The sequence below is a fragment of the Oscarella lobularis genome, chromosome 12 (assembly GCF_947507565.1).
Source record: "Oscarella lobularis chromosome 12, ooOscLobu1.1, whole genome shotgun sequence".
NCBI lineage: Eukaryota > Metazoa > Porifera > Homoscleromorpha > Homosclerophorida > Oscarellidae > Oscarella > Oscarella lobularis.
This window is the reverse complement of record NC_089186.1, coordinates 2,055,413-2,082,564: the sequence shown is the minus strand read 5'-3', so window position 1 is coordinate 2,082,564 and position 27,152 is coordinate 2,055,413. Positions and strand designations below refer to the sequence as shown.

Sequence of the window (27,152 nt, the reverse complement as noted above, 5' to 3'; positions counted from 1 at the left end):
GGATTACGGCGATGTTAGGGCCGATTCTCTCGAGACTCAACGCTAAATCGATAGTTTTGGGAAGCAGCTCTCCGCGACGGAGAGAAATTCTATCTATGGCTGTATGCGTCTTCTACTAGATGAGTGTCAACTTCTCTGGCAGTTTCTTGCTTCAGGGCTTGTCGTTTCGGGTAGTTCCGTCTCGTTTCGAGGAGAATCTGCTAAAGAGTGACTACGTAGGACGTCCCTGGGACTATGCCAAGGCAACGGCTCGTGGAAAAACAGAGGAAGTCTTCCAGAGACTTGCTGTAAGGAGTGGGCTACATGACCTGAATTATTGATCTAAACTTCGTCATAGGCGGAGAATTCTCCTCCAAATCTCATCATTGGTGCAGATAGTATAGTGGTAATAGAAAGGATTGTGTGTCGACTCTTTTCAAAATATTTATTCAGATTCTTGATGGGGAGATTTTGGAGAAGCCTCGTAGCGAAAAGGATGCCACGTCTATGTTGCACAGGTAGAAGGTTTTTCGCAGGCTAAAGTAGCGTCATTAGGGCATACTTGTCTTAGACTTAGCGGTAGAACTCACTCCGTGATTTCTGGAGTTGCTCTAGGTGTCCCTTCTAAAGGTATAGCACCCTGTAGCCGACTGCGCAATGACCGATTTCGATATAGATAATACTGGACTTACCCTGTCAACGTTTCACGAGGAAACAACAGTTGATTTTGCTAGTATAACTGGGGATATGATAGACTATTACGTCAGTACAAAAGAGCCTATGTAAGAGCACATCTGCAGCTTAGAAATTAACTAGTACGATGTTTATTTTGACAGGGACAAAGCGGGAAGGTAGCAGAGAAATAAATAATTTTAATATTATTATTATGCGCGTGTCTGCTGATGATTTTAGCTATGGAATTCAAGGTGTTGCTGGCTCCTTTGTGACGGCGATTCAAGGCGACTTTTACAACGTCATGGGCCTTCCGCTTCACCGAACGTGCAAAGAGATTCTCAAACTTTGGGATAGGGGTCTTTTGTAGTAGTTATATATAAAAAACGACTGAAGTCGTCTAGACTGGATCGTATTCGTCGATGATTTCCTCCAGAAGTTCTGAAGGCAGGGAAACGGTCAAAATTTCAACTCCTTCAGCATTCTAGTTAATACGTTGCCTTGTATGAAGAATAAATAAGCTGCCCTATGCTAACCTTTTTACTGCTAATCAATTTGTGATCGTGAAATTCAGTCAGCTGGGCTTTCATCGCCGCCATGTTACTAACGAGAAACTTCTCGCGACATTTTCGATAGAGCACCGGAAAAGAAAGTCCTGTAAAATTATGCATGAAAGTCAAAAGACACCAATTCTTCTGCGTACCTCTATGGTTTTGTTTTTTATCAAGCTGGCTATTGCATAGCAAAATAAACACGCCTCTATATTATTGGGGAAGCTGTAGATTGTCAAATATCTCTGTTAGTATTGGTCCGTTACCTTCCATTTGGAGTGAGACTTTTCATCACTTGCCTTACCGATTTCTTTGCAAGTAACGCTCTCTCGTCAATCATCAGGGTCTCTTCATACAACGACTCTAAGGCGTATGATTCAAAAGTGGCGACGTCATAGCAAATCCAATTGAAATGATCTCGTTGTGCGTCATTCCATACTGCAGACAAAATGTCTAAATAAACAGTGAAAAAAAAACGAGAGCACCCCCTACGAAGTGCTGCGTTGGCGTGATTGACAGTGGCTATGATATGAATACGAGATATTGCGGATAGTTCACTGATAAGTTGCTGACTCTGTTTATTAAAATTTTCAAACAAATCAGTGGGTATCAAGAACAGACGTACCTTGTCCCTTTGAAGTTTCGCGCCATCAATACCATGAATAACTAGATAAATTTCTAAAGCAATTCACACTGCTCGTGGGATTAGGAAATTTTTGAGTCTATATTTATTGCCTGTCTCTTCTTCTTCTAAGAGAGACTTTAGACGACGGCACTGGTCAAACAAATTCGCAGACGGAATAGAACGCTTCAAAATTTTGCTAAAGATCTGCCGTAGTACCTGTACAGTAGTCCAATAAAAAAATATTTGTGAAGCGTTGATGCGAGAAACGCTGTACCTCCTTTAGACCAATTCCGGACTCGTGTCCCATTACAGTCAAATACGCGCATTGGCCGCTGAGATGCTCCTCGCAGAATTTCTCCACGAGACTCATTTTCGATCCAAGTCCATAGAGCAAAATGTTAAATCCTTCTCTACGCAAAAGAAAAAAGATAGACAAAGATGTAATGAGTTCATGTTTCGTACTCCATTTGGAGAATCCATTCGTCGAAATGGGATTCGTACGTGGCAAGCAGCGCCTTTTTCTCCGCTTTGAATGGGTCGGGGAGAGATGCAAGACTCTCCTCGACCATCTAAGATATATCGAAGTGTTGTTATACAGGTCTGGTCCACACTGATTCGTCGCACTTCGGCTGTGAGACGTTTTCTCGCTAACGTGCGATCTGACGTCGTATCGAAAGTCGATTTTGCGCAGGCGGTGAAGTAATTCGATGAAGGCACGGACTACATCGGTATGCCAATAAAAAGAAGATGAAAGCCTTAGCAATCACTACCTCTGTCTTGTCAGGAGGTCTGTATCGAGATTAGAACTGAACACTGGCTACGTACTTGCTTATAGTTTAGTCACTTACTCGTCTTCTTCATTCGAGTCTTCGTTTTCTTTATCATTCGTAGCTTCAAGGATTTCCTCTTGTTTGTCATCTGATTTTTCTTTTATCTCCTCCTCCTCCTCCTTGTTGTTGTCTAATTCCTTCTCCTCTTCCTCTTCCTGGCTATCTAATTCTTCTTGCTCCTGCTTCTCTTCTCCCGTCTCATCTATTGCCACGTTATTCTCCTGCTCCACTGGTATTTCTTTATCTGAAATACACAATCAATCAATCAAGTCAGTGTATGAACAGGCACTTGCCTGTGATCTCTTTCACAGAAGAAGTGACAGGTGCATCTGCATCCTGAATCAAAGTGGCCTTGCAAATGCAAGCCCCAAAAAATAGAGCTCTTCCTAATTAAAAACCTTTCGTGCCCGCCCAAGTTTATCTTTGCGCTTTCGTTCCTTTACGAAAGCGAACAACGATTTGGCAGCTATTGACTGATACCCTGAGGGATATTAGATATAGTCTCTCTATCTATCTCTTCGCTCCCACCGTCCGATGACTCGTCTGAAGACGTAGACACTTCACTGAGTTCGTGAGTGTCGTCTTCTTCATCGTCAGAGCTCGTCTTGCGTCGTTTTCTTCTCATTTCGACTATTGACTAACGTACGCGTGTCTGGGGCCACGCGACGGCGTGCGCGTGATTTTTTCGTTATCGTGTGCGAGCCGGACGATAAGCGACGAGACGCGTAACGTAATTTTTCAATGTGTGCCTTGGAGAACCCTCACAAGGAGAGATTCGGGCTACAGAAGTGTCTATTCGCTTATCGTGCCAACTGGCAATTGATATCGCACCCAGTCACACCAGACGCAAGCAACGCAGACGCGATCTACTCGCCGGAGAGCGAGACGACGGCTCCAATCGGCTCGAAACAGGACAACAATCCGGGATATCCGCCGTCACGACTCCCTAGAGATGGCATCGCGATTTCTCCTACTCTACGCATCGCAAACCGGGCAGGCAGAGGCGATAGCGAAAGAGGAGATCTTCGAGCAGGCGGAAAGCCACGGCTTGTCGCCGGCAATACACTGCCTAAGCCAAACGGATAAGAAGGTACTCGTAAAAACGCGGGAGAGAAGATACGATAGATCGCGAAGCCATTTGACTCGATAGTCGTAGCCGTGTGTCGAATTTCTAGACGCATTTGTGAAGGACGATCGTAGTTACTAATTGGGCTAAAGCCAATTTGACCAGAGACAATTATTTAGTGAAAAATATTTCCGGCTTCTGTAGACACTCCCACGCAAAACTATTTATCTATTGACTATATCTATTGGGGGGCTTGTCTCTGTGGTCTCAGTTTGACGTCGACAAGGAGAAAGTCGTCGTTTTCGTTGCCTCGACAACCGGTGACGGCGATCCGCCCGACACGGCGCAGAAATTCTGGCGACGTCTGAAGAAGAAGACGCTCAGTCGCGATCACTTGAAACATTTGAAATATTCCGTTTTGGGTTAGCAAATGAAACAAGCTCGCATGTATAGATAATTAATATTATTATTATTTCTTTATAATAAAGGACTTGGTGACAGCAATTACACGAATTTTTGCAATTTTAGCAAGAACTTGAATCGACGTCTTCTGGAACTTGGAGCGACTCCCTTCTACCCAGTCGACTACGCTGATGACGCCATAGGGTAAATAAGCGCAGGGGGGGGTCCCCTATATAAAATACACGTGCTCATAGACTAGAGAGGGTCGTCGAGCCGTGGATCGACGGACTATGGAACGCTGTTCGAAAAGTCCTCGGACTCCAACCGGAAGGAGGAGCCGTTCAGAAGGACTCCACATCAGCCAAAGTAATTATCCCAATATCAAATCAATTCTCAAATAGGATCATCTTTTACTCGTAGCCTCCCCCAGCGAAAAAAGCGCCTACTGCAAAGTCGAAGGCTTCGACGACGATAGCCGCACCGGAGAAGGGAAAAACGCCGCGCTCGTCGAACTCTAAGGATCCCCAAAGCGTTATAGCTCAGTTGAATCCGGCGGCTAGATCCAAGACTTGTATATGGAGTGCAAGGGTTATTTTTTTAACATATCTGACTTTTTCGTGCAGCGAAGCAAAATGGGACAACAGTAGGAAATAAGGAGAGATCCTCGTCGACGTCATCGTCGTCGCCGCAGCAACGGGAGAAGCAGAAACGCGGTTCCGCGGCGACGCTCGCGACGAATTCGAGTCCACTAGCCAATCGAAAGGACGAAAAGGATGAACGTCGCGTCGTTGCTAAGGCAATGACGACTCAAAAAGAAAAAGAGGAAGAGAAGGACTTGACTGAAGTGGAAAACGTTCGACGACTGATGGAATCGCTCTGTTGTTCGGACACGGGAATGTCACGTCAAAGTATGAATAAAATTACTTGCACTTTCAATATATCTACTGTGTCTGTACTGTAGCGTTGAATCTTCCTCCGCTGCCTAACGAACCTTTAGAAATTCGTTTTCTTCCAGTGAGAACAACGCGTGCTATTAAATAACCGAAATTTTCAAATTGCTTCTAGGGAAATTCGTCAGTCAAACTGAGTCACTTTCGCGAGGCCTCCTGGTATCCGTCGTCAGCGACTTCCGTCTTCATGGCAAAGATTACGTCAGCCAAAGTTCTATCGAGACACGATGCCGTCAAGAAAGCCCTTGAATTTGAACTTGATCTGTCGGTGAGCTCCTCTTCACTCCTTCACTCATTCAAATCTAGACACTTGGTTGTTTATTTTTTAGGAGTCCGATCACGTACAATATGAGCCAGGCGACGCCTTCAGCATTATCTGCCAGAATTCTGATCGCGAAGTCAATTGGCTTATAGAGCGACTCGATTTGACGGACGTCGCTCATAAGGAAGCGAAGATAAACGTGAAAGCCAGTGCGGCGACTAGAGGTACTAAGAAATTATATAGAAAAGAAGAGATGGATATTCAATTTCTCGCAGATCTTTCTCATTTGCCTGAAACTTGGACGCCGTACGGTTGGCTGAAGTATTGCTGTGACATAAGAGGCGTACCAAAGAAGGTACACGCGTCGAAATTATCTATCTAGTTTATTGATACCTGTGTTTTAGATGTTTCTTCGTAAATTGGCCGAGTCCACGTCGAATGCAAAGGAAAAGCGGCGAATTTTGGAACTGTGCAGTCGACAAGGTTGTCATCTCATCGAACGTCGCCTTTTCTTTATCACATCTTCTCCTCTCAGGTGCAAACGACTATTCTTCTCTGATTCGAGAGAGTTCTGTCAACGTTTTGGACATTCTCGAAGCGTTTCCCTCTTGCATGCCATCGCTGCAAACCCTATTGAGTACGAGAGCAGTTGTTTATTCACAGACACTTAGGGTCTCCTATCTTCTAGATGGGCTCCTTCGCTTGCAGCCACGTTCCTACTCTGTTTCTAGGTAAACTAGAGGCTTTGACTCTGCTTAAAAAGGATAATGAGCTCTTTAGTTCACGTCTTGTTAATGAGTCGAGCGTTCGTTTTGTTTTTAATGTTGTTAAGTTGCCTCAAAAAATGAACTTCCCTTCACGGTACAGTATATGTTAGATAGTACGGTATTAGCCTTAGATTTCTCGCTTTAGACGCGGTGTTTGTACAGGCTGGTTGAACAGCATCACCGAAAGCTTTCAGATACCTTTCGGCGAATCATCCGACGTCAAACCGGATGTTGATGTGAAAGTATGATCAGATGAGAATGGCGTGTTCTTTTTAGAAACGTTTGTCCCTAGATTCCCATTTTCTTTCGAGTCAATAATCGCTTTAAACTTCCAGAAGCGGTCAAGACTCCTATTATTATGGTTGGACCGGGAACAGGCGTTGCTCCATTCATTGGTTTTCTCGAACATAGGTTTTTTCTCTGTACTGGGGTTTGCAGTTTGTGGGTGACCCCTTTGTTGTCTCTCGCTAGGAAGCAGCAACGTCTGGCTGCCAAAATGACCGGCATGCGTCTGCGATTCGGCGAAATGCTGCTCTTCTTCGGATGCCGTCACAAGGAAAGAGACTTTTTATACAGGTAAACACTCAAAATAAATAAAAGAGGTCCAGTACGTTGGCTCGTTTTTAGGAAGGACCTCGAAGGCTTTCTTAGCGATAGGATCCTGTCTCAATTGTGCGTCTGCTTTTCTCGCGACGAAGGCCAGAAAGAAGGCGCGCCCAAGTACGTCCAGCACTACATGAAGCAGAAAGGAAAGGAAATAGCTGATCTGATAGTCAACGGAGACGCGTCAATATTCGTCTGCGGGTACGATAAATAAGAGGCAATAGGAAAACGCTATCTTTTTCTCTAGCGATGCTAGGAATATGGCTAAGGAAGTAATGGCAACGTTTTCGGACATTCTTCAAGAGCACAGTGGTACTGTGGTGACTCTTTCTCTAGAAAATCGATTCCACGTGTTTCTTATGTACAGGCAAGTCCGCAGACGAAGCCAGCACTCTTCTAAAGTCGATGCGCGACGAGAAGCGATACTGCGAAGACGTGTGGACTTAGAATTAAGGCGACAAAAGTACAGCACACACAACAAAAAACATACAGAGAGAGGGGAAAAGAGTGTCCTATTTCTTTTAAGCAGCCCTAGCTGAACGTTGAGTTATAAGGGAACGAGGACTTGGAGACTAATAATATAAGAGTTGCGCATTCAAGTCTACGAATTGCCGACGTCCAATGCACCGAACTTGTTTCCCAGTTCAATCTCCGGCCCCTGCTCGAGATGACGACTGTTTGCGCCGCGAATACCCCCTTCGACTTTTTCGAACGCGTCACCGGGCTCGGGATCCTCGTGGGCGCCCAGGGCGGCTCCTTGGAGAGAGGGAAAGTCTTCCGTGCTCGTCACGTCAGGCGGCTTTTTCTTCTTTCCCGGCCATCTGCCGCCGCCTCCTCCAGCCGAAACGGGAGTCAATGGCTTCGACTGGCCTCTCATAGCGGCGAACATTCCAGGCCGATACTTTCCCGTCATCTCGGTTTTTTCCACAGCTGAAGAGAGGAGGTGCGGTTAGAGGGCTCTCTCTCTTCTAGCGTATCTCTAACTGACTTTTTTCTGCGCGAACAGGCTCTGTCGACGGCGAGGAACTAGACGAAGGCTCGTGGCTGATTTGCCACGGGCCCGCTGCAGCTTCGGACGGTTTCACGAGTTGAGTGTCTCCCTCTTTCAACGTAAGGCGTCTCTCTTCCCAACCCCAAAGTGTAGAAGCCTAAGAGTCTCTTACCTTCAGTTTGAGGCTTTTCGCTTTGCTGTTCCTCGCTTTCCGGTTTCTGGTCTTGCTGCGACGTGCTAATTGATCACACACAATTTTCAATTCGTACGTTGCCAGAATCTCTCGATGCTCCTTACCCTCGTTTGAGTTCAACGATTTTTAACCCGCTAAAATCCTTGGGCTTTTCGTCATCCTCAAAATCGCGCCACTTCTCGTCCTCCTACAGTCAATACATGCATATATTGTACATATGACACGCCCCTTTCTATATAAACAGAGGGTGATGAGTACAAAATCGAAATGGCACGTGATGTGGTCACTATCCCCGAAAGCGTTTCTACTTCGTTTTTATACCGGATTTGCACGCGCTGGTTTCTCCGGCGCTTGGAGTTTCTCCTGTTCGCGTAGCAATTCGGCCTGCTGTTGAGCTTCGACGTTCTTAGCGATCGTCGTGCTTGTCGTGTATTGCTTCTTGCCGCTTTTCGCCTTTTTCTTCGCCTTTTTCGCGAAGAAGTCGTCCAAGTCGGCCATCGAGCGAAAAAGTGGGATTTCGTGCGACGAGAAAGTGCTGTGGTTCGATCCGAAGAGCAAACGATGGCGAGTTACGATGGACCACGAGGAACATTACAGAAGGACTCCCCGTATTTCTACGCGCGCTATTGGGAAGGTGGAGTCGTCGAAACGCCTCTCTAAAAATCGCGTACGAGGCGACCATCGTCGCCTTTTAGACTACTGTACTGTTCGCGACTTAGTGTGAAACGTTTTTCGTTCTCTGGGAAAGAGAATCAGCCGATCCGGGTTGAAACCCAGTGCGCATGCGAGAATGTCATGGCAGCAAGTCGAAGCCTTCCCAGCGTTTCCGACAGCGAACAGACGATCTAAAAGGCCCATCGTTTCTCAATCGACCGAAACGAAGTCGTCAAATCGTCGACATCTTTCGCTCGACACCCGGGGACGATATCCGATCCCCGTCACGCGAAACGACTCCGGAGACTTTCACATCAAGCCCCAACAGAGACTATACAGTCGTTTCGGTAGACTAAACTGTCTCGTCGCGAGAAAAAAACGTCTATTAGAGCAGCGAAAGTTCCTAGTTCTCCTAAAACGAATGAATGAAACTTTAGCGAATTTTTTCGACGCCGAACAGAGTCGACTATCGTATCTCGTATTGGATATGGAGCGTTGTACGTCTGAAGTTTTGGCGTGCCTACCGGGACTCGATCAGCACTACGTCGACGCTTTGATTGCTCTTCTTCGTCGATATTATGAGACGATTTGTTTTCTTTTGACGAATTGCTCGATTGGTTCGTTGTCCATTGTTAGAAGTCTTGTGTCGACGTTGAATGGGCTTTGGTTTGTGTTTGAATTGTCTCGAGGCCAGACTCTTGAGTCTCTGTTTGCGGGGGATCTGCTTTTAGGCAAATTGGCTGTTTTCTTGAGCTCAAAAGATTTGGATTTTCACTCGATTTCTTTTGACGTTTCCAAGGTTCTAATGAACATTGTACGGCGGCACTTTTCTGTAAAAGAAACGACGTGCCAGTCTAAGAAAGACTATATAATGGAACTGTGTCGCGATGGAGAGAGTCTCCTGGAGACCAGTGCACTCAGTATGAAGTCTCTATTTTGCGGCAGCAACAATAGTCGTCTGCTTGATTTTACTGATTTACTAAGGAGTATCGTCTATGGAAACCACTCTTTGCCTCGTCAATTGGAAATGGACTGCATTGACTGTGTTGATGATTTGAGCTTGGCAGCGTCGAAATACGCGGTCAGCGCTTTTGTGTGGACTAAGATTAATTCCTTGATATTTCCCGACATTAATTTGACTCTGCTTGAGGAGAAGTCTTCAGGTGAGTGTGCCTATGTTCTAAAGCCATGTTCATATACTCGTCTCTAGTTTTCTTATCTAATCTTCGTTTCAAAGTAATGGAAAAGACATTCAGGAACGCTTGGGATTCTAGTAAGGGCCTACGTATACGTAGGAACCAGTGTAGTAGTACTAAATCTTTTCTTAGGCTTTATAAATGTCCTAGGGGTCAGTTCACTTGACAAATGTTTTCAGTATCACGTCGAAGGGCGCTCTCCTCCTCACACTACGAGAACGACTCATCTAATGACAGCCATACTAGCTGAGCAGCAACTCGTTGAATCAATTCTTCTGAAGGAAAAGTCAACACTAGAATATACGTATTCTTTTCTTAGTCTTTCAGTCGCTGCTAGTCAGTTCTTCTATCGGTGGCTGCTCTTACAATTGGAAGCCAACCTGTCGTCTTGGACAGTCGCCAAAGTCCTTGGCCTAATATACAGTGATCTGGCATCAGTTTCCAAGACAGTAGTCAAACGTGTGCTGAACGCCCATCAAATATCTGATCGTCTTAGACCTCCAATTGATGATACACAGCCAGAGAATTACGGTTCTGTAGCCTTTTCTTTGTCTGTGAGAGGAGCCAAGGTCATGGAGGAATTACAGGTGAAATAAATAAATAAATATCAGAGCGTTTGTCTAGTTAGCAAGGGCACTTTAGGCTCTGTATGATCATATGGTGGCGAGGCTTTCTGCTCGGTTTCGTCAGATGTGCGCCAAGTTTTGGAGGCAAACATTTCCGACGAACAAACTATGGAGAAAGCGATTTCGTAAGACATTACAACGAGTTTAGGTATGGTGCTTTTCTCTAAGGGACCTTGTTTAGGAAATGCTGGAACGGAGCCGTCTGATTTCGTGACGGCAACCATCTTTCAGTTGATCTATCCTTTTACGTCGTCTCTAGCAGACTTCGCGGAGGAACAGCAGATAAATATATTAATTGACGTGATTGGGACAGTAATGACTGAGTGGGAAACAGTGATATTTAATCGAAAACTGAAACTGAGGTAAGCTATATAGAGAAAAAACGTCAGGACGAGTTTAAATTTTCTTCCTAGTTCTTCCGGAACTGATCAACTAAAAAAGGACGTGTACTTCTTGCGAGATTGGTTTCGACCTGAGAACTGTGCTGGCCTTTCGTCAGTTGTGTGCCATCGCCTTCAAACTCACCCGTCTTTTGATCAGTGGCTGCGTGGCTTGGAGCAAGTCAGTAGCTCGTCAGGAGCAGGGAACAGCCACACCAACGGAACGGCTATATCAAATCCAGCTCATCTAACCAGGAGGGAATGGAGCCAATTAAAAATTAGAGAAAAGTCGTGGACTAAAAAATTCTCGTGCTCAGGCAGCGCTTCTGTAGCAATCTCAAAGTAAATCTCAAAGTACTTGGATATATTTTTAAGTTTAATTGTCGAATTTCAAAGTTTAAAATATTTATTACGCATGCCCAGTGCGTCGTCGCGATGTCAATGAAGCTCACGGAGAACGTCGTCAAATCGTTCAAACTCGCCAAAGTCTTTCGCGAGAATTCGGCGCCCATAAACGCCTTCGACTATTGGCCGAACGGCGACAGCCTAATAACGAGCAGCAACGACGATTCGATCGTCATCTACGACTGCAAGGACGGAAAGTAGGCGTAGCGATGCTCAAATCGCGCCTTCTCGGACGCCAATCGTCTTCAAATAGATCCAAACGAACGGTGTATAGCAAAAAGTACGGCTGCGATCTTGTTAGATACACGCACGCTCCAAATGCAGTGCTACACGCTTCGAATAAGAACGACGGTAGGAAATAGACGTAGCTCGTAAGGAAATGAGACGTTTGTTCGCTAGATATAATTCGATACTTGTCTCTGCACGATAATAAGTATCTACGGTACTTTAGCGGTCACACGAAGAGGTATGCCTAGAGACTGAACACACTGTATTCTGTATGTTTTTTCAGGGTAGTTGCTCTTGATATGTCGCCTGTTGATGATTCCTTTATATCGGGGTCTCTGGATAAAACGGTTCGTCTGTGGGACCTTCGGTCGCCCAACTGTCAGGTGAGATTTTTTTTGATATAGGCTGACGTTATGTGATGCTGTTTGTTTTGTTATAAGGGATTGATGTGTCTAAAGCAAGTCGTCACGAGTCCTTCCGTCTCTTTCGATCCGGAGGGTCTTATTTTTGCGGTCGGTATTGATTCTCAGCAAGTGCGGCTATACGATTTGCGTTCTTTTGATAAAGTATTGAAAGCCAAATATTATTGTCTGGGCATCTTTCACTTTTCTTTATTTTTTTTCTAGGGTCCTTTTGCGACTTTTCGACTCACTCGAACCTCGGGATTGGAGTGGTCCGATCTGAAATTTAGTAGAGATGGCAAAAGCATTCTTATTTCGACAACGGGGGAGTATATATACATGTTGGATGCATTTGAAGGGAGCCTATTACAGACCTTTACAGTACGAAACTTCATGAGAAAGATTGTGTATTAGAATCGTTTTTTTGTATCATTAGGGATTTCTCAACGAGAAGAAACTGAAGCTACAGGCTTCATTCAGTCCAGATAACCAATTCGTTTTCTCAGGTTGATTTGAATGCATTTTATTGTCAGAATTTCTTCACTGTGATGTCCTTCGTGTCAGGTTCTCAAGACGGAAAAGTCTACGCATGGTCGACAGCGTATGGAAACAGAGTCGCCGTTCTAGAAGGAAATCATCCTGGTCCCACCTACTGCGTTCAGTTCAATCCCAAGGCAATGATGCTGGCAACAGCTTGCACCAATGTGGTAAGTGGTAACTAATCTATGTATTTTTGTATGTACGTATATATATAGGGATTCTGGTTGCCATCTGTAGAAGAGTCTTGACAGTTCTAATTAATCGAATAAAGTTAATTTGACTTTATGCTAAATTGCTAAGGGAAGTGAGTGCGCATGCTAGGTGACGTAAGCGCCATGGCCGACCCCAAGTGGAAAACGCGTCTCATTCCCGTTCTGCCGAAGGCCGTGGGCCTTCTGTCTAGTTTTCTCAGCGGCAGCCTTATAGATAGTCTGCTCGCGAAAGAATGCTTGACCGACCCCCAATACGAAGAAATAATGGCCGAATTGGACAAGAAGACAGCGCTCGCGCCCGTGGCTCGAAAACTATTCACGATCCTTCGAAAGCATCCGCCGCCGTCTTTCGATAGGTTCTGCGAGGCTTTGCTAGAAGAGGGGCACGGCAAAAAGTTGCACGATCTCCTGTGTCTATCTGGCAATGACCACACCGGTACAAGTACTACTACACCCAGTCAGTAGAAACTTTTTTTCCGGCCGGTTCTGCTTTCACACCTTATGTTTCAGGTTCGTCAATACTTCCTCCCCTCGACGAAGCTCCGCCTCGCGCGGTGTACCAAGTCCTGGCCAGTGTGGGGGCAGCGAAGTGGGAAGAAATCGCCATGAAGTTGGGTGCGAGCGTCTCAGAGATCGCCGAGATCAAGGAGAACACGTCGAGTTTCGTCGTTCGCCTTCACAAAATTCTCGAGTCGTGGAAACTTAGATCAGAAAAGCCCACGTTGAGAGAGCTCGTGAATGCCTACAAGCTAGTGGGAATAACGACGTCGCACATCGAAGCGGAATACAAGCGCCATCTGCAGAATGACTACTAATAATTAATTAGAATTAGCCGCACGTGCACTCCTTTTACGTCATTCGCATAGAAACGCCCCGAGGATTATTCGTGTAGACCCCTTTCAATTTTTTTTGTATTTACAACCGAATTTTGACGTGTCATGGGCCAGAGCAGCAGTTCGTTTCGCGGCGAAGTCAAGCACACGCTCTCGAAGCACAAGGACTCCGTGCAGTCAGATAATGGAGCCGACCACCACAGTTGTACGGGTGGAGCCCGTATAACGACGGAGGGAGGCTCTTTCAAACGTGATCTTAGGGCCGGAAGTGTCTGTATGTATGTCTGTCTGTCTGTCTGTCTGTCTGTCTGTTCGTCACGCTCGGCATTGTGACGTCACATAAGAAAAACCCTCACTTTGTAAAGCGCATGCGTGACATAGGGCCGAAAACGGTTCAGTTCAGTTCAGTTCACAGTTTTATTTTAATACGGAAATCCTTCAGCACGTGGGCCGATCTTCCAGGAAACCGTATACAGGGGAATGACAGCAAAAGGAGAAAAGAGAAAAATGACAATATTTACAACTATAACTATATAACCTCTAAATCAGTACACAGAGTTTTGATTGAAATAGTTCTTCAGGCCCAATTTAAAGATCGCGGGATCATTACTCCCTCTTATGATTGCCGGAAGCGAATTCCATAGAGTTTGAGCCCGAAAGAATGGAGAACGACGAAGTGCCTCGGTGCGTGGTCGGATGACGTTGACCCCAGAAGCACTGAGACGAGTGGCGGCACCGGTGCGCTGAATACGCCCAATTTTCGCCGCGAGAACAGAAGCTGTGGCGGAGTTGCACAAGCAGCGGTAACTCAACATTCCTAGTTGAGTAGCATGCCTTGTGCGAATTGGATTGAGACGAAATAGATCGAGAAGTGCTGCTACTCCTCCAACAGAGGCCGTAGAATCGTCATAACGCAAACCAGCCAGACAACGGAGATACCTCTTTTCTATCTGTGCTAAGCGGCTGATTACGCCAGCTGATCCGTCCGCCCAAACGGCAGCCCCGTAGTCAAGGTCCGGTTGAATGACTGAGCGAACAAACGCTAGTCGAGCTGCGTTGGATAACAGACGATGACATCGGTAAAGAACACCAATTTTTCGGCCAACCTTCCTAATGACGTTGTCCATCTGCGGTTTCCACGATAGACGACTATCAATCAAAACCCCGAGGTATCTCACGTGAGGTGAAGGCGACAGAATGACATTATTGACCGAAACCGTATAGATCGACGTGTCTTCAGTATCACGAAACTTGGGAAAAAGCAGAAAAGCCGATTTTTGACCATTGAGAGCCATCAGATTCTCAGAGTACCATGAAGTCACACTATTAATATCTTGTTGTAGTTGAGTAACCGCTCCCTCAAAAGTTTCGTTGCTGGAATAAAGACAGGCATCATCTGCGTAAAGGATTAGAGACGATTGAGAAGAGACGACCGAGGTGATGTTCCGGGTGAAGAAATTGAATAAAAGAGGACCTAATTTTGAACCTTGAGGCACTCCTCTCCTAACTGGCGACAAGTTCGAAGCAGTAGAGCCGACCGAGACAAATTGTCGACGATCCAAGAGGTAAGAAGAGAGCCATGCCAGGACCTTTCCCTTCACTCCACACGATGACAGACCTCGGAGAAGTAAACTGTGATCGACTGTGTCAAAGGCCTTCTTAACATCAAGAAAGACAGCCGCCGAGCGAAGACCTGCGTCCTTGCCAGACAAAAGATCTTGAGTCAAACAAACCATCGCATCTTGAGTTGACCGAGATTTTCGAAAGCCAAATTGGCAGTCAGGAATAAGAAGGTGCTTGTCGAAGTAGCCACATAAAGATTGAAAGACAAAATGTTCCAAAATTTTTGAGACAATTGGCAGCAACGATACCGGGCGAAAATTCTTGGGATCAAGTCTTGAACCCGATTTGAAAATGGGAACAACCTTGGCACACTTCCACTCATCTGGAAATACCCCAGATTGGAGAGAAGTATTAAAAAGGCTTGCCAATGATGGTGAAATTGCAGACGCTCCCATTTTTAAAAATTTCCCATCAATTCCATCATGACCCGAGGCTTTGTTGACGTCAATTCTTCTAAGGAGGTCCGAGACCTCATCTGATGACACTAAGGGGAAGTTGAATAAAATTGAAGAATTAACGTCATCAGCTTGAGAATGCGTTTCAAGAGAATCTTCTTCTAGTAGGCCACGAGGCCGACGCTCTGAGCTCTGTGACATACCAACTACTGATGCGAATTGATCACATAATTCACCAGCAGAAGGGAGCTGATCAGACACAACTTTACGTCGTCCCGTGATGCAATTGATGGTAGACCAAAACCGAGCGGGATTGTGACTAAGAAGTGTCAATTTCTCAATGAAAAAGTTCTCCTTAGCCGCTCGTAAGCGATACTTGATTACATTTCTTTGTTTCTTGTACTTTTCATTGAAAAACCGCCTTTCCTCCAAAGGGCGCTTTCTAGAAATTGAGGCTTTTCGATAGAAATTTCTTTGTCTGATGTCAACAATGATTTGTTTAGTCATCCAAGGAAGAGAAGAGTGTTTGCGCCGGCGTGACGAGGATAAAGGAAAGTGACGATTTACCACGTCCAAGAATAATGACTTCCACGTGTCCCATTGATCATTAACATCAGTGAAGGATGATATCACAGACCAAGGGACATGATAAAGATCTTCAATAAAGTCCAAGGCAGACGAGTCACTTCGAGGCTTGCGAGAAAAACGAGGAGGACGAGACGATGAAAGATGCACCTTTCTGGCGACACAGATAAGGTTATGATCACTGATACCCGATGCATCAATAGACGCAGGTGCTGTAAAGGAACTTGGCATCGATGACAAAGCTACGTCCAGAAGAGATGACGTAGACGAAGTGACGCGAGTAGGAGAAGTAATTAAATTCTTTAGTTGGAGGAGATCAAGGCAATCTGAGACTTGCGTTGAAGTCTTCGAGGAGCTCGAGAGATCGACATTTATATCCCCCATCAGCAAAACATCTGAGAACGAAGCTGAGTAGATGTGATCTAACATTGAAGAAAGAGAGTCGATGAAGATGGAGACACTACTTGACGGAGGACGATAAATTGCTCCCACAATACTCTTCAATTTTCCAGGAAGGCGTATTTCCGCAAGAATCACTTCTAGATTTTGTAGTGAATCCGGAGCTGGAAGTGATGAAGAACAAAGTTTGCTTGAGAAATATAAACAGACGCCTCCGCCATGACGTGAGCGATCATTTCTGAAAAGCTCAAATCCCTCGACACAAAGAAAATTATTAGAGATGGAGTCATCCAGCTTTGTTTCAGAGAGTGCCAGAACATCCACTGAACAACGTCGTAGAATGAGTCGAATCCAGTCCAGTTTGGCAATAAGACTGTTGATATTGAGATGTGCAAAGATGACACCAGAGTTTGAGCAGTGATAGGACCGAAGAGAAGTGATAGGCTCCCCATATTGAGTTAGATTCGAAGGGTCCAAGAGCAAAGACGTGTCATTATCCAATGCGGAAATCATGACTGAATCAGTCGATGTGGAACTCAAATTGTCATCAAGTATGATGGAGTCTAATGACGACGATTCATCCGAATGAAGATTCAAATTTGTGAATGGAAGAGCACAACGGGAACACTCCCATTCTAGAGAATCTGATTCAGAGCAGAGATAAGTGTAATCAGAAGGTGGCAGACGTTCACATTTAGAGTGATACCAACGTTGACAGAAATCACAAAGAATACTCTCTTGATCAGATCTAACCGATTTACTGCACCAACCACACGGATATTTCACAGGGCCCGGGTTAAGCTCAACATCCCCACAAAGGAAGAGAAGTAGTAGCAAAAAACCCTGGCAAATTTCACGATTGAAATACACGACAGAAGAATATAGACGAGAGTCAATCTTGAATTTGAATTGAAAACGATGACGAGCCATCATGATTTTGTAATTGAAACGATGACGAACCAATATGGCCCAATAATTAATCTTCAAAGAGAATCTGAAAACCATTACGTAATCACGCGGGTAAAATACGGGAAGAATCGACGAAGTTAGAAAATTTTTTTGAAAACTTGACGAAAATTCAGGAAAAAACGATGATTTCGGAAAACGAGAATAACGATGATCATGTTTTTCACTAATTCGAGAAATATTTACAAGTGAGAAGATTGCCAAAAACGTGAGAAGAGAGAGCAAAATTTCAAACTGACGGTTGATCATCCGGGCACTCGCGAGTCCGCCAAAAAGGCGATTTACGGCGCGAATAAAGCGTTTTTTCTTTCAGAAACGAAAAAAATGCTTAGAAACCCTTATTTCCAATTGATCTGTGCTATTTTCCGTGTTATAAATGCGCTGAGAAACCGAAACGACAGTTTTGATTGTCACGCTCTGACGTCACAATCAAAAGTATCCAGTCACATGTACAGTATATGGGTGGGTATGTACGCGTGTACGGGTAACAGGAAATATGACCCGTACACATGCATAGGTCCTCCTCAAATACAGAGCACATTATCAAATACAGTACAGTGCGTGCCAGCATAAATGGCCAAACGGGACTTTTAGTAGCGCGCGAGGAATTCAGAGCGTAGTTTACATTTGGCGTAGTTTTGACGTTTGATCGTCACATCAAGGATTTCCAATGAAGTCTAGCATTTCTATTTACGTCTATTTTGTAAGAAAACGGTTTTGATTTCACCGCAGACAACGTTTCTATACGTTTTGCTAAGAACACAGAAAAGTTCGTTTTTTTCCAGTTTCAAACAACATATGACGGCTTTCATAAACTCATCTGTCACTTTATACCATTTTCTAAAACTTTATTATCTTTGATTTTCAATACAGTAATTCGGTGGAAAGAAACGGATGTCACGTGACGTAAATAGAAATGCATTTTTTTCCGTTAGGGATCAAGTTAGAAAGAAACTCACTCTATAAATGGCTTCTCACGTGCATTGTTTAGAAATTTATTATCGGCGAATTTGAAAATGTTCTTTCCTTTACAAAATTAGCGCGCGCTAAACTTGCAAAAAATTTAAATCTTTGGGAGTACGTCCCACAAAAGTCAAACTGACATCCCTGTTTAAAATAGGCATTAGAGCGATTTTCGTTGACACACAGTGACACTGTATGTCTTGCAGCGAGTGATCTACAGTGATCTTAGCGCGCGTTTTGTGGCCATTTATGCTGGCACGCACTGTACTGTACGTCAGAAAAGCGCCTAATTAGGAAAACACAGCAATCATGCAAGTACTGTATTTACAGTATGTAGGTAGGACTGAGCTGTAGTAGCTAACGGCTGTAATGACAACGTGAATATGTGACAGCATAAAAACTATGACGTCACACTATGTTATGCACTCGCGTACGGTAAGCGGTGGGAGGCTCTGCATGATGGCAACACGGTGAACACCGGGCCATCATTCTCTAGTGTACACTTGATAATTACGACAATTTACATCGGAGTGGGTGAAAAAGGATGCAGTTTGCGAATTGTCCCATCACTAAAATTTAGGTTCACTTTGATATCGTAAAGGAAGGCAAATTGCTGGAGGAAGTGAGTGCGCATGCGAGGTGACGTAACACCATGGCCGACCCCCAGTGGAGAACGCGTCTCGTTCCCGTTCTGGCGGACGCCGTGACTTTGCTCTCTAATCTTCTCGGCGGTGGCCTTTTAGATAGACTGCAAACGAACGGCTGCCTGACTGAGCATCAATACGACGACATAATGGCGGAATTGGACAAGAAGACAGCGCCCTCGACCGTCGCTCGAAAACTATTCCAGATCATTCGAAAGCATCCGTCGCCGTCTTTTGATTCGTTCTGCGAGGCTGTGCTACAAGAGGAAGGCAAAAAGTTGCACGATCTCCTGCGGCGGGGAGAATCTCCATCTGGCAATGGCCACACCGGCACAAGTACTACTACACCCAGTCAGTAGAAACTTTTTTTCCGGCCGGTTCTGCTTTCACACCGTATGTTTCAGGTTCGTCAATACTTCCTCCCCTTGGCAAAGCTCCGCCCCAAGCGCTATACCAAGTCCTGGCCAGTGTGGGAGCAGCGAAGTGGGAAGAAATCGCTACGAAGTTGAGTTCGAGTGTCGCAGAGATCGCCGAGACCAAGGAGAGCACGACGAGCCACGTCGTTCGCCTTCACAAAATTCTCGAGTCGTGGAAACTTAGATCAGAAAAACCCACGGTGGGCGAGCTCTTGAGGGTCTACAACTTAGTAGGAATAACGAAACCGCACATTGAAGCGGAATACAAGCGCCAGCAGAATGACTACTAGAAATTAGTTTGCCGCACGTGCATTCCTCTTACGTCATTCGCATAGAAACGTCCCGACGATTGTTTAGAACGTAGCTCCTTTCAATTTTTGTTTTGTCAACCGAATTTTGACGTGTCATGGGCCAGAGCAGCAGTTCGTTTCGCGGCGAAGTCAAGCACACGCTCTCGAAGCACAAGGACTCCGTGCACTCGGTCACCTACTCGCCCGACGGCAAAACGATCGTCACGGGCGCCGCCGATCATTGCATATCGCTTTGGGAAGCGAAAACGGGTAAATCGACGCGAACGTTGCGTGCGCACAAAGGGGCGGTGACCGCCGTCGATTATTCGTCGAACGGCGACCAATTGCTCTCCGCTTCGGCGGACGGCGCCGTTTTCGTGTGGGACGTGAAGATTCAGAAGCCGACGCTGAGTCTCACCGGTCACAGCGAGGGCGTTACCGACGCTTGCTTCTCGTCCGACGGCAAATTGGTCGCGTCGTCGTCGACCGACAAAACGGCGCGTCTGTGGGATTTGCGCAAGAACGGAAAGAGTCAGACGCTTTCCGGTCACAAGGACGCCGTCACGTCGGTGAGTTTTTCGCCCGACGGCGTTCTGCTGGCGACGGCGTCGAAAGACGGCACCGTTCAATTGTGGAATCGAAATTCGGCGAAATTGACGCACAAACTCAAAGATCCGTTCGGCGGAATACGATTCTGTCAGTTTTCGCCGGACAGTTCGAAGCTGGCGACGTCGAGCGACACGAAATTGCGAATTTGGAACGTCATGGTTGGCGAAGTGGGAAACACGTTGGAAGGCGCCCACGAGGAACCAATCGATTGCTGTGCCTTCTACAAAGACGGAACGGCAATTGCGACCGGGTCGGCCGACAAGAATGTCGTTCTGTGGGATCCAAGGGTTATCGGTGGAAAGGCTGGAATTGTTCTAAAGGGTCACAAGGGAGCCGTTCAAGGCTGCAAGTTTAGTCCATCTGGGAATCACTTGGCTAGCGCTTCTGCTGACAACACAGCCATAGTATGGCGCTAAAAAAATAATTACTACTCTTTATATTTAGCCTTTCCTGCATGACAATCGCAGATATGTGCACCTATACGTCCTCCTTCGTGCATGACAAATAAATGGTGCAATCCATAGATATGCCGTCACTACGAATATCTCCTAAAGGAATATATATACCGTTTGCGGAGGAGTACGAACAATGCCTAACGCAATATATATACCGTCTGCAGGCGGAGTACGAAAACGCCTGACGGAATATATATACCGCCTGCCGGAGGAGTACGTACAACGCCTGACAGAATATATATACCGCCTGCCGGAGTAGTACGAACGCCGCCTGACGAAATATATATATCGCCTGCTGGAGGAGTACGTACAACGCCTGACGGAATATATATACCGCCTGCAGGCGGAGTACGTACAACGCCTGACGGAATATATATACCGCCTGCAGGCGGAGTACGAACAACGCCTGACGGAATATATATACCGCCTGCCGGAGGAGTACGAACGCCGCCTGACGGAATATATATACCGCTTACCGGCGGAGTACGAGCAACGCCTGACGGAATATATATACCGCCTGCCGGAGGAGTACGAACAACGCCTGACGGAATGTATATACCGCCTGCAGGCGGAGTACGAACAATGCCTGACGGAATATATATACCGCCTGCCGGAGTAGTACGAACGCTGCCTGACGGAATATATATACCGCCTGCCGGAGGAGTACAAACGCCGCCTGACGGAATATATATACCGCCTACCGGCGGAGTACGAACACTGCCTGACGAAATATAAATATACCGCCTGCTGGAGGAGTACGTACAACGCCTGACGGAATATATATACCGCCTGCCGGAGGAGTACGAACGCCGCCTGACGGAATATATATACCGCCTGCCGGAGGAGTACGAACAACGCCTGACGGAATATATATACCGCCTGCCGGAGTAGTACGAACGCCGCCTGACGGAATATATATACCGCCTGCCGGAGTAGTACGAACGCCGCCTGACGGAATATATATACCGCCTGCCGGAGGAGTACGAACAACGCCTGACGGAATGTATATACCGCCTGCAGGCGGAGTACGAACAATGCCTGACGGAATATATATACCGCCTGCCGGAGTAGTACGAACGCCGCCTGACGGAATATATATACCGCCTGCCGGAGGAGTACGAACGCCGCCTGACGGAATATATATACCGCCTACCGGCGGAGTACGAACACTGCCTGACGAAATATAAATATACCGCCTGCTGGAGGAGTACGTACAACGCCTGACGGAATATATATACCGCCTGCCGGAGGAGTACGAACGCCGCCTGACGGAATATATATACCGCCTACCGGAGGAGTACGAGCAACGCCTGACGGAATATATATACCGCCTGCCGGAGGAGTACGAACAACGCCTGACGGAATATATATACCGCCTGCCGGAGTAGTACGAACGCCGCCTGACGGAATATATATACCGCCTGCCGGAGTAGTACGAACGCCGCCTGACGGAATATATATACCGCCTACCGGCGGAGTACGAACACTGCCTGACGAAATATAAATATACCGCCTGCTGGAGGAGTACGTACAACGCCTGACGGAATATATATACCGCCTGCCGGAGGAGTACGAACGCCGCCTGACGGAATATATATACCGCCTACCGGAGGAGTACGAGCAACGCCTGACGGAATATATATACCGCCTGCCGGAGGAGTACGAACAACGCCTGACGGAATATATATACCGCCTGCCGGAGTAGTACGAACGCCGCCTGACGGAATATATATACCGCCTGCCGGAGTAGTACGAACGCCGCCTGACGGAATATATATACCGCCTACCGGCGGAGTACGAACACTGCCTGACGAAATATAAATATACCGCCTGCTGGAGGAGTACGTACAACGCCTGACGGAATATATATACCGCCTGCAGGCGGAGTACGAACGCCGCCTGACGGAATATATATACCGCCTACCGGAGGAGTACGAGCAACGCCTGACGGAATATATATACCGCCTGCCGGAGGAGTACGAACAACGCCTGACGGAATGTATATACCGCCTGCAGGCGGAGTACGAACAACGCCTGACGGAATATATATACCGCCTGCAGGCGGAGTACCAACAACGCCTGACGGAATATATATACCGCCTGCCGGAGGAGTACGAACACTGCCTGACGAAATATAAATATACCGCCTGCAGGCGGAGTACGAACAACGCCTGACGGAATATATATACCGCCTGCAGGCGGAGTACGAACAACGCCTGACGGAATATATATACCGCCTACCGGCGGAGTACGAGCAACGCCTGACGGAATATATATACCGCCTGCCGGAGGAGTACGTACAACGCCTGACAGAATATATATACCGCCTGCCGGAGTAGTACGAACGCCGCCTGATGAAATATATATACCGCCTGCTGGAGGAGTACGTACAACGCCTGACGGAATATATATACCGCCTGCAGGCGGAGTACGTACAACGCCTGACGGAATATATATACCGCCTGCCGGAGGAGTACGAGCAACGCCTGACGGAATATATATACCGCCTGCCGGAGGAGTACGAGCAACGCCTGACGGAATATATATACCGCCTGCCGGAGGAGTACGAACAACGCCTGACGGAATATATATACCGCCTGCCGGAGTAGTACGAACGCCGCCTGACGGAATATATATACCGCCTGCCGGAGTAGTACGAACGCCGCCTGACGGAATATATATACCGCCTACCGGCGGAGTACGAACACTGCCTGACGAAATATAAATATACCGCCTGCAGGCGGAGTACGTACAACGCCTGACGGAATATATATACCGCCTGCAGGCGGAGTACGAACGCCGCCTGACGGAGTATATATACCGCCTGCCGGAGGAGTACGAACGCCGCCTGACGGAATATATATACCGCCTGCCGGAGTAGTACGAACGCCGCCTGACGGAATATATATACCGCCTACCGGCGGAGTACGAACACTGCCTGACGAAATATAAATATACCGCCTGCTGGAGGAGTACGTACAACGCCTGACGGAATATATATACCGCCTGCAGGCGGAGTACGAACGCCGCCTGACGGAATATATATACCGCCTACCGGAGGAGTACGAGCAACGCCTGACGGAATATATATACCGCCTGCCGGAGGAGTACGAACAATGCCTGACGGAATATATATTCCGCCTGCCGGAGTAGTACGAACAACGCCTGACGGAATGTATATACCGCCTGCAGGCGGAGTACGAACAATGCCTGACGGAATATATATTCCGCCTGCCGGAGTAGTACGAACGCCGCCTGACGGAATATATATACCGCCTGCCGGAGGAGTACGAACGCCGCTTGACGGAATATATATACCGCCTGCAGGCGGAGTACGAACACTGCCTGACGAAATATATATACCGCCTGCTGGAGGAGTACGTACAACGCCTGACGGAATATATATACCGCCTGCAGGCGGAGTACGAACAACGCCTGACGGAATATATATACCGGCGGAGTACGAGCAACGCCTGACGGAATATATATACCGCCTGCCGGAGGAGTACGAACAACGCCTGACGGAATATATATACCGCCTGCCGGAGGAGTACGAACGCCGCCTGACGGAATATATATACCGCCTACCGTCGGAGTACGAACACTGCCTGACGAAATATATATACCGCCTGCCGGAGGAGTACGTACAACGCTTGACGGAATCTATATACCGCCTACCGGCGGAGTACGAACAACGCCTGACGGAATATATATACCGCCTACCCTCGGATATATATGGTACCCACCCACGTGGTGCACGCATGCGTTTTTCTCTAAGGAGTCCTATGTCTGAAGTGGAAAGTTGGGAATCGCTCGCTGAACCGAGCACTTCGGCCGCATCGGCGGCTGAAGAGGCCGATCCTGCGTTCTCGCTCAACGTTCACGCGAAGGAATTCGTTCCGAACTTCTCGTTCGGCGGCGCCGCGACGCCGGCACCGTCACCCGAAAGTAGAGCGATCGTAGAAAAGCGAACAAGGCGACAATAGAGACGTCCCTTGTAGAAAAGTCGAAAGAAGTCGACGAACCGACGAAAGAAGACGCCCAGCCGAGCAAAGACGCTTCGAAGAACGCGCCGGAGTCCGTCTCGAAAAAATCGCCAGCACAAGACAAGGAGACTCCTACGAGTACGAAACGTTAATAGTTTAGTTGGGAAAGCAAAGTTCATTAATTAATAATTTAATTGATTTATTGATCTGACTGAGACTTTGTATAGAATCGTCTGATCGCAGTGCCAAAACCGGTACTCCGGTGACTAGCGCTGCTACGTCGGCAACGACAACGACAACGACGACGACGACGACTACTCCGGCGTCGACCGCTAGCTCGATACCGATCGAGAAGGGAAAGGAGAATTTGAATATCATATTTATAGGCCACGTGGGTACGTTTTTTAGATTAAGTATAATGTGATTCTGCCTATGGAGCTTTGTATCGTAGATGCTGGGAAGTCGACTATAGGAGGTCATTTGATGTGAGAGCAGAGAGCGCTTGCGTGGCATAGTGATGGGGAAAGATTTTTCTCTAGGTATTTGACTGGCCAAGTCGACAAGCGAACGCTAGAGAAATACGAAAAGGAAGCGAAGGAGAAGAATAGGGAGACATGGTAGAAAAAAAGAGAGAATCCATTATATTTATTTAATAATTTGCTTCGAGGTATCTTTCCTGGGCGTTGGACACGAATCTGGAAGAGCGAGAGAAGGGAAAAACAGTCGAAGTTGGCCGAGCTTCGTTCGACACGGACACCAAACACTTTACCATATTGGACGCACCTGGACACAGGAGCTTTGTCCCGAACATGATCTCAGGCGCACAGCAAGCAGACATTGGAATATTGGTATAATAGATAAAATATCTTCTCTCTATCTCTTATGGTTTTTGTGTGGTCTCAGGTTATTTCAGCGCGTAAGGGGGAATTTGAGACGGGGTTCGAAAGGGGCGGTCAGACGAGGTCATTATCTATCTCGTCACTAGAGGATTTTCTCTTTGAGCGAGTTTTCATCTAGGGAACACGCGACTCTGGCGAAGACGGCTGGCGTCAAGCACTTGGTCGTTCTCATCAATAAAATGGATGATCCGACGGTCGTCTGGTCACAGGAACGCTACGACGAGTGCAAGACGAAATTGACGCCTTTTCTCAAAAAAATCGGCTTCAATCCCAAAACGGATATCTATTACATGCCCGTCTCCGGCTTGACCGGCGCTAATTTGAAGGAGCCACTAGCTGAAGGCCTGTGTCCTTGGTACACGTAAGTCCGGAGATAGACTAGTTAGTTCTGGGGCGTCTATTTCGCAATTTTAGCGGGCCTCCTTTTATATCGTACCTCGATTCACTCCAGTCGCTCACGAGAAACAGCGAGGGACCGCTTCGGCTTCCCATTACGGAGAAACATAAGGTAGACTGACTTAGGGGACTTGTTCGATACATTAGCTGTTTACTTTTCTTAGGATATGGGTGTTATTATTCTTGGTAAGGTGGAATCGGGGGTTCTGAATCGAGCCGAGCCGTTGCTTCTCATGCCAAACAAGGTGCATTATAGTCTACGTGCTTTTTTTTATCAGCCTGACTGTATCTAAGGTTGAAGTCGACGCACTTCAAGTGCTGTTTGACGACACCGAAGTGCAGCAAGCGACGAGCGGAAAGACGGTCAAAGTGAAACTACGCGGCGTGGAGGAAGAAGTGGGAAATAATAATGATCATAATAAAGATTTTAATGTTCTGTGTTCTCTCATTGCAGGATCTCTCCCCCGGCTTCGTTCTCTGTCCCATTGGAGCGCCGTGTCACGTCGCGCGACGATTCCAGGCGCAGGTGAAGTCGCCGCTTTAGAGCTGAGTGTGAGACTGAGAACGTAGCGTCTCTAGGTCGTGATTCTTGAACATAAGAGCATCATATGCGCCGGATATAGTGCCGTGCTTCACGTTCATGCGTGCGTAGAGGAAGTCCAATTTGAAGTCAGTGCACACATACTCTGATATCTTCGATTTTTTTTATTTTTGATGCAGCAACTTCTTGGTCTGATTGACAAGAAGACGGGCGAGAAAAGCAAACGTCGACCGAGGTACATACCTAATTTTTTTCCCCAAAGAGGTTTTTTTTCTATTTCTTTTCAGATTTGTGAAGCAGGATCAGATCTGCGTCGCTCAGCTGCGAACCGCCGGTGTGATTTGCATCGAACCATTTCACAGCTTCCCTCAAATGGGTCGTTTTACGTTGAGAGACGAAGGTGAGTAATAGCACGAACCTTTTCTCTCTTTGAAACCGCTCTCTTTGAAGGGAAAACTATTGCTGTCGGTAAAGTCTTGGAACTAGTAGAATAAGAATAAGGAACTCGGCAACGCGAAACCAATCATTTTCCTCTTTTGAATGACAATGAGAAATAAATGAATTAGTGTCCGACCGTCCCCCAACCTCACGACTGTATTTGATCTATTCAGAAAGTCAC

At 46.7% G+C, this 27,152-nt stretch overlaps 7 protein-coding genes and 1 long non-coding RNA gene across 11 annotated transcripts; 6 read left to right on the top strand and 2 right to left on the bottom strand.

The window, feature by feature from the left end:
• Positions 1–3: 3 nt before the first annotated feature.
• Positions 4–1,186, top strand: LOC136194070 (dTTP/UTP pyrophosphatase-like). 2 transcript variants are annotated; one of them, XM_065983103.1, is made up of 8 exons: positions 4–101; positions 156–287; positions 338–385; positions 433–497; positions 551–609; positions 656–761; positions 816–830; positions 892–1,186. In XM_065983103.1, the coding sequence occupies exons 1-8, from the start codon at positions 12–14 to the stop codon at positions 1,019–1,021; spliced, it is 645 nt and encodes a 214-aa protein (XP_065839175.1). In that variant the 5' UTR covers positions 4–11; the 3' UTR covers positions 1,022–1,186. The 2 variants fall into 2 exon arrangements, with proteins under 2 accessions (XP_065839175.1, XP_065839176.1); XM_065983104.1 differs by having other exon boundaries at positions 22–170; positions 220–287.
• On the bottom strand, positions 832–3,573 carry LOC136194067 (origin recognition complex subunit 2-like). Of its 2 annotated transcripts, none has more exons than XM_065983098.1 (15): positions 3,489–3,573; positions 3,186–3,437; positions 3,056–3,138; positions 2,951–2,993; positions 2,676–2,901; positions 2,598–2,616; positions 2,452–2,547; positions 2,290–2,396; positions 2,102–2,237; positions 1,938–2,043; positions 1,828–1,880; positions 1,695–1,776; positions 1,469–1,640; positions 1,188–1,410; positions 832–1,135 (listed from the first exon to the last, which is right to left on the bottom strand). In XM_065983098.1, exons 2-15 carry the CDS (start codon positions 3,280–3,282, stop codon positions 1,052–1,054), a joined length of 1,527 nt encoding a protein of 508 aa, XP_065839170.1. In that variant the 5' UTR covers positions 3,283–3,437; positions 3,489–3,573; the 3' UTR covers positions 832–1,051. The 2 variants fall into 2 exon arrangements, with proteins under 2 accessions (XP_065839170.1, XP_065839171.1); XM_065983099.1 differs by having other exon boundaries at positions 1,188–1,306; positions 1,355–1,410; positions 3,186–3,569.
• Positions 3,364–7,306, top strand: LOC136194064 (methionine synthase reductase-like). Its single transcript, XM_065983095.1, has 20 exons — positions 3,364–3,747; positions 3,995–4,145; positions 4,212–4,329; positions 4,380–4,491; positions 4,546–4,696; positions 4,749–5,033; positions 5,087–5,139; positions 5,191–5,343; positions 5,405–5,561; positions 5,613–5,692; positions 5,742–5,820; positions 5,873–5,974; positions 6,026–6,068; positions 6,118–6,198; positions 6,250–6,346; positions 6,397–6,515; positions 6,576–6,680; positions 6,732–6,908; positions 6,955–7,019; positions 7,075–7,306. The coding sequence occupies exons 1-20, from the start codon at positions 3,610–3,612 to the stop codon at positions 7,152–7,154; spliced, it is 2,346 nt and encodes a 781-aa protein (XP_065839167.1). The 5' UTR covers positions 3,364–3,609; the 3' UTR covers positions 7,155–7,306.
• Positions 7,134–8,510, bottom strand: LOC136194069 (protein CDV3 homolog). Its single transcript, XM_065983102.1, has 5 exons — positions 8,213–8,510; positions 7,996–8,078; positions 7,871–7,935; positions 7,696–7,809; positions 7,134–7,637 (listed from the first exon to the last, which is right to left on the bottom strand). Exons 1-5 carry the CDS (start codon positions 8,387–8,389, stop codon positions 7,309–7,311), a joined length of 768 nt encoding a protein of 255 aa, XP_065839174.1. The 5' UTR covers positions 8,390–8,510; the 3' UTR covers positions 7,134–7,308.
• Positions 8,231–12,628, top strand: LOC136194065 (WD repeat-containing protein 82-like). 2 transcript variants are annotated; one of them, XM_065983097.1, is made up of 10 exons: positions 11,004–11,089; positions 11,144–11,349; positions 11,406–11,503; positions 11,552–11,618; positions 11,664–11,763; positions 11,821–11,946; positions 12,007–12,162; positions 12,218–12,287; positions 12,346–12,488; positions 12,537–12,628. In XM_065983097.1, exons 2-10 carry the CDS (start codon positions 11,183–11,185, stop codon positions 12,567–12,569), a joined length of 960 nt encoding a protein of 319 aa, XP_065839169.1. In that variant the 5' UTR covers positions 11,004–11,089; positions 11,144–11,182; the 3' UTR covers positions 12,570–12,628. The 2 variants fall into 2 exon arrangements, with proteins under 2 accessions (XP_065839168.1, XP_065839169.1); XM_065983096.1 differs by lacking the exons at positions 11,406–11,503; positions 11,552–11,618; positions 11,664–11,763; ... (3 more) ...; positions 12,346–12,488; positions 12,537–12,628 and adding exons at positions 8,231–9,708; positions 9,756–9,818; positions 9,874–10,328; positions 10,384–10,492; positions 10,549–10,729 and having other exon boundaries at positions 10,781–11,089; positions 11,144–11,327.
• A 3-nt stretch (positions 12,629–12,631) lies between these two features.
• On the top strand, positions 12,632–13,730 carry LOC136194071 (uncharacterized). Its single transcript, XR_010671515.1, has 2 exons — positions 12,632–12,990; positions 13,044–13,730. It is a non-coding gene; the product is annotated as an uncharacterized lncRNA (long non-coding RNA).
• A 5,208-nt stretch (positions 13,731–18,938) lies between these two features.
• On the top strand, positions 18,939–20,782 carry LOC136194318 (uncharacterized). Its single transcript, XM_065983401.1, has 2 exons — positions 18,939–19,292; positions 19,346–20,782. The coding sequence occupies exon 2, from the start codon at positions 19,764–19,766 to the stop codon at positions 20,670–20,672; it is 909 nt and encodes a 302-aa protein (XP_065839473.1). The 5' UTR covers positions 18,939–19,292; positions 19,346–19,763; the 3' UTR covers positions 20,673–20,782.
• A 3,687-nt stretch (positions 20,783–24,469) lies between these two features.
• LOC136194027 (eukaryotic peptide chain release factor GTP-binding subunit ERF3A-like) lies at positions 24,470–27,106 on the top strand. The gene is made up of 16 exons (XM_065983034.1): positions 24,470–24,659; positions 24,713–24,835; positions 24,925–25,092; positions 25,149–25,182; positions 25,237–25,314; positions 25,365–25,545; positions 25,601–25,659; positions 25,715–25,957; positions 26,011–26,104; positions 26,157–26,237; positions 26,287–26,388; positions 26,447–26,518; positions 26,572–26,661; positions 26,713–26,768; positions 26,821–26,933; positions 26,984–27,106. The coding sequence occupies exons 1-16, from the start codon at positions 24,473–24,475 to the stop codon at positions 27,025–27,027; spliced, it is 1,725 nt and encodes a 574-aa protein (XP_065839106.1). The 5' UTR covers positions 24,470–24,472; the 3' UTR covers positions 27,028–27,106.
• The last annotated feature ends 46 nt before the right edge of the window (positions 27,107–27,152 follow it).

What these genes read in the sequence shown, in the direction of transcription:
- LOC136194070 (XM_065983103.1), top strand. Translation starts at nt 12, where the DNA reads ATGTTAGGGCCGATTCTCTCGAGACTCAACGCTAAATCGATAGTTTTG. An exon ending in GAGAAATTCTATCTATGGCT is followed by an intron (nt 102 to 155) that starts GTATGCGTCTTC and finishes TTCTTGCTTCAG; the next exon opens with GGCTTGTCGTTTCGGGTAGT. An exon ending in TCTAGGTGTCCCTTCTAAAG is followed by an intron (nt 610 to 655) that starts GTATAGCACCCT and finishes ATTTCGATATAG; the next exon opens with ATAATACTGGACTTACCCTG.
- LOC136194067 (XM_065983098.1), bottom strand. Translation starts at nt 3,282, where the DNA reads ATGAGAAGAAAACGACGCAAGACGAGCTCTGACGATGAAGAAGACGAC. An exon ending in AACTTGGGCGGGCACGAAAG is followed by an intron (nt 2,994 to 3,055) that starts GTTTTTAATTAG and finishes ACTTTGATTCAG; the next exon opens with GATGCAGATGCACCTGTCAC. An exon ending in AGTCTCACTCCAAATGGAAG is followed by an intron (nt 1,411 to 1,468) that starts GTAACGGACCAA and finishes CCAATAATATAG; the next exon opens with AGGCGTGTTTATTTTGCTAT.
- LOC136194064 (XM_065983095.1), top strand. Translation starts at nt 3,610, where the DNA reads ATGGCATCGCGATTTCTCCTACTCTACGCATCGCAAACCGGGCAGGCA. An exon ending in CACGGGAATGTCACGTCAAA is followed by an intron (nt 5,034 to 5,086) that starts GTATGAATAAAA and finishes TCTGTACTGTAG; the next exon opens with CGTTGAATCTTCCTCCGCTG. An exon ending in AAAATGAACTTCCCTTCACG is followed by an intron (nt 6,199 to 6,249) that starts GTACAGTATATG and finishes TTCTCGCTTTAG; the next exon opens with ACGCGGTGTTTGTACAGGCT.
- LOC136194069 (XM_065983102.1), bottom strand. Translation starts at nt 8,389, where the DNA reads ATGGCCGACTTGGACGACTTCTTCGCGAAAAAGGCGAAGAAAAAGGCG. An exon ending in CGAAAAGCCTCAAACTGAAG is followed by an intron (nt 7,810 to 7,870) that starts GTAAGAGACTCT and finishes TTACGTTGAAAG; the next exon opens with AGGGAGACACTCAACTCGTG. An exon ending in GCCTGTTCGCGCAGAAAAAA is followed by an intron (nt 7,638 to 7,695) that starts GTCAGTTAGAGA and finishes TCCTCTCTTCAG; the next exon opens with CTGTGGAAAAAACCGAGATG.
- LOC136194065 (XM_065983096.1), top strand. Translation starts at nt 8,682, where the DNA reads ATGTCATGGCAGCAAGTCGAAGCCTTCCCAGCGTTTCCGACAGCGAAC. An exon ending in ACTATGGAGAAAGCGATTTC is followed by an intron (nt 10,493 to 10,548) that starts GTAAGACATTAC and finishes GACCTTGTTTAG; the next exon opens with GAAATGCTGGAACGGAGCCG. An exon ending in GCTTCTGTAGCAATCTCAAA is followed by an intron (nt 11,090 to 11,143) that starts GTAAATCTCAAA and finishes CGAATTTCAAAG; the next exon opens with TTTAAAATATTTATTACGCA.
- LOC136194318 (XM_065983401.1), top strand. Translation starts at nt 19,764, where the DNA reads ATGGGCCAGAGCAGCAGTTCGTTTCGCGGCGAAGTCAAGCACACGCTC.
- LOC136194027 (XM_065983034.1), top strand. Translation starts at nt 24,473, where the DNA reads ATGCGTTTTTCTCTAAGGAGTCCTATGTCTGAAGTGGAAAGTTGGGAA. An exon ending in AGACAAGGAGACTCCTACGA is followed by an intron (nt 24,836 to 24,924) that starts GTACGAAACGTT and finishes GACTTTGTATAG; the next exon opens with AATCGTCTGATCGCAGTGCC. An exon ending in GAGAAGAATAGGGAGACATG is followed by an intron (nt 25,315 to 25,364) that starts GTAGAAAAAAAG and finishes ATTTGCTTCGAG; the next exon opens with GTATCTTTCCTGGGCGTTGG.